The sequence below is a fragment of the Atta colombica genome, unplaced genomic scaffold, assembly GCF_001594045.1.
Source record: "Atta colombica isolate Treedump-2 unplaced genomic scaffold, Acol1.0 scaffold383, whole genome shotgun sequence".
In the NCBI taxonomy this organism is placed as follows: Eukaryota; Metazoa; Arthropoda; class Insecta; order Hymenoptera; family Formicidae; genus Atta; species Atta colombica.
In genome coordinates, this window is record NW_017259493.1 from 46,869 (window position 1) to 50,545 (window position 3,677).

A 3,677-nucleotide genomic window follows, 5' to 3' on the forward strand; every position below is an offset into this window, starting at 1 on the left:
GCAAGTCAGTTGATGTTTCGAAACTTTTGGTCTGCAGAAAGTAATAAAGTGAATAAAATTTGTTTTTTTTAATAAAAGTCGTATACAATAAGAAAAAATGTTTTAATAATTTTTTTTTTAATTTGAGTGAATTTGGGACTTTATATCAATCATTTTTCCTCTTTCCTCTTTTTTCCCGTAAACTTTTTTAAGTTAAAAGATATTTTATAAAAAATGAGTTTTTACACAAAAAAATTCGATATCTTCATTAAAAATCGTATCAAATTTTTCCAAAAAGCATTTTAAAGTGAAGATCTATTTTGAAATACTTTCGTATTAAATTATGTTTGATAATGACTTCTCTATGAGAAGTCTTCCTTTTTTCACCGAGATATCTAATTTTTCTTAAAATATGAAATAATCGTAAGTATTCTAAACTTTTGATCGGGACTGTATATAATAGGATTTTTAATTCTTCGATCTGATCTTTATTCATTAGCGACTCTGAATGAATTTTTCTGAACACAGAAATATTCTTTTTCATATCAATCAAGAATTCTCACTTATTTTTAATTGTAATCGTCACGGTATTTTTATCATTTTTTTTTTATTTTCATTGAAAGGTTGAAGGTACTCACAAATATAATTAAGCTTCATTAATAGTTAACAAAATAATATTTCTTTCTGATTATTAATTTTGAAAAAATAAATAACTTCTCTAATCGAATCGGGATTATCTTTAAGGACTTTGGAAAACGTTGAAGCGATGATAGATCAATGTGAACGTGTCTTCACGGAGCCGATTAGCTCGGCCATCAAGAAATCGCAGAGTAGTCCCTTGACGCAAAAACTATATTGGCATGATTATCAAACAGATGTTCATCCTCGTTACACCAAAAGACCGTTGCAGACTCGTCGGAGATTCGAGCATGATAAATATTTATTTAGAATGAAGGGAGACGCTACAAACTCAGAACTGACCAACGAAGATATCATGGCTTGCTCCAAATATGCGCGAGCGATACCCGTCAAGAGCTCATTAAAAAAACATCATCATTGCAAACAACCTGAGGTATTAATACTCGCTCTTCAACGAAAAATTATATTCTACAATAAAAAGACAAGCGTAATTTGATAATTTACTTTTGGAGGTTTTTACTATTTTCTTCAAAGAAGCTATGCAGTTTGCGAATTATCTCTGTAGCTTGATACATTGTTAAAATGATAGGGATGATAGAAGATCTCCTTTGACGATTTTTTATGTAATTACGCTTCTTCAAAGAAGCTACGCGGTTTGCAGATTATCTCTATATTTTGATACATCGTTAAATGACAATGTTTCAAGAATATTGCAGTTTACTTCATTAGAGCGAGAAAAGCAATTTGATATTGATACTGAATATCAGATTGCTTCTTGTCCTGAACTGCAATTTTCTAGAAAAGTTAATATTTAAAAATGTATCAAAACATGGAGATAATCTGTAAAGCTACGCTTCTTTGAAGAATTAGCGTAATTACATAAAAAATCGTCAAAGTGGATCTATTATCCTGATTATTTTCGAATTTATCTGATATTTTGTAGAGATCGCCAGACGAGCGAGAATGTTCCGATGAGAGTGAAGTGTCGGTGAAGTATATACCACGTGCTGTCCAGTCGAGGAAGTCGCGCGTGCTGGATTCTGAACTGAGACATCGCTACGTTGGCATCGGTGACGGTGAATATGTCGCGGAAACGAGAAACGAAAGTGACGTTGAGTCTCAAGAAATGAGGAACCTCGTTTTGAACCTCGAGGACCTGGAGAGGTTGAAACGAGGAGACGGCGAGGCAACGATAAGTGAGGATGACAAGAAACTCGAGAGACGGAGACCTGAAAATGTCACGAGAATGATGAAATCGAGAAAGACTGGGGATGCAGCAAACAAGTCATCCACCTTGATCGGCCAGTCAATTAATAGACTCACAAAGGAACTCGTACTTAACGAACCTGAGTGTCTAGCAAAGCTGAATCTCCACACCACTAAAACTCGCATTCTGGAATCGATTGACCGTATGCTTGGTACCACGGACGACACGAAAGTACATAGTTAACGCATTATAGTTTACGCGGATGTATTTTTTTTTATATATTTAGTATATTTTTTTATATATTTATAAAAAAAGAAATTTTCTTGGTTTCCCCTTGATTTTTTATTTGTCGCTCCCTTACTTCAAAAGTGATAATTAAAAAAACATGATTTTCGAATGATGATATTATGAATGAGTATAATTATTAACTGAACATTATCCTATTAATGATCAAAAATAAACTAATTCAACTTTATTTTTTTTTTAAATCTTCAAAATCGTTATAAAAGAATAATTTTTTAGAGTTGTGAAAAGAGAAAAACTATTTTTTAATAAAAAATTTTAACATCTCCCTTTCTCTTAAATATCGGTGAAAAATATATTAACATGATCAAATGACAAAAATGGCATTTGATCATGTTAAAAATATATTCCTTTTGCCGATATTATTTGATTAGTCAAGAATTTTCGGTAATCGGACACCACTCTGATGATCTTGACCTTCACATATGTTCTCAAAGTCATAGCCCTGAATGACCTTTAAAACATTTTAGGTGATGATCATTATTTGTTCAAAAGCTTTATTTGTTATTAACAAATAAAGTTATCAATAAATAAGAATTTTCTCTCAAGTTGAAATTGTTGAAAAATAATAGCTTTTTCTCTTTTTTAAGAAAATTAATTTTTTTAGTTGTGTCACTTTTGAAGCAAGGAAAATAAGGGAATAAAAAAGGAAATCTTTTTAATTTTATTAATATCTTTTTTAATTTTATAAAAAAAGGATATTATTAAGTCGAATATTCCTGCATCGTTGCGATAAATGTTTTTTGTATTGTCAGAATGACGTGCCTGTTCAGCAGGAACAAACGGGACCAGACAGCCTCGAGAAGATAACTCGAGAACTTCAGGAGAATGGTTGGCAGTTATTGTTCAATGGTCTAACGATCCATAAAGATTCCACTAGTAGACAGGTCATTCGTCTGGATTGTTTGAATCATATTCGCCAGCAACTTGACAAACTGTACGTTCTCGAATCGACTTTGGATAATTGTCCGCCTAAGCTGCAGTCTCTGTCGAGCTGTGATATGCCGCGCAATGAGGAACATCAACAGTCGCAGCATCAATTGGAACAGAAAACTGCGAATTCTTAAGTGTGCTGGAAGTTTGTACACATATTTTTAAAAATATATATTTAAGCATCATAAATATTGAAGATCCATGATGCATTGTGCAAACGATAAAATATATGTACAATCTGTATAGATTATATATATTTTTTTTTATGCATCATGGATGTTTACAGAGTGCTGGAAACTAATTGCAAATATCATCGCGCATTAAGAGCACGGACTGTAGAAATATATATTATTGAAATATCTACATCTAATATAACTTAATTTAAACGTATGAAATTTTATAAAACAAATATTAATTAAAAATTTTAAATCAAGACAAGTTGTTTCCTTCAGATCGAGATCAATTAGTAGCAATAGCTTTATTGTTGAAACTTTTTAGTACATTAGAGTACATAACTACTTTTTTCCCGCTTTCAAGCTAAACAAGGTATGTATAATATTAAATTGTTTCCATTCGGTACGGCAAGCTCTCCTTGCGATGAAACGCGCATAAATTT

At 31.8% G+C, this 3,677-nt stretch overlaps 1 protein-coding gene across 1 annotated transcript in view; it reads left to right on the plus strand.

The window, feature by feature from the left end:
* LOC108691075 overlaps window positions 1-3,195 on the plus strand; it is a 6,183-nt gene extending 2,988 nt beyond the window's left edge. Inside the window, exons 3-5 of the mRNA XM_018198713.1 lie at window positions 724-1,051; window positions 1,562-2,056; window positions 2,884-3,195. Coding sequence (XP_018054202.1) covers window positions 724-1,051; window positions 1,562-2,056; window positions 2,884-3,195 — 1,135 coding nt within the window. The remainder of the gene's footprint in view (window positions 1-723; window positions 1,052-1,561; window positions 2,057-2,883) is intronic.
* Window positions 3,196-3,677: the final 482 nt, after the last annotated feature.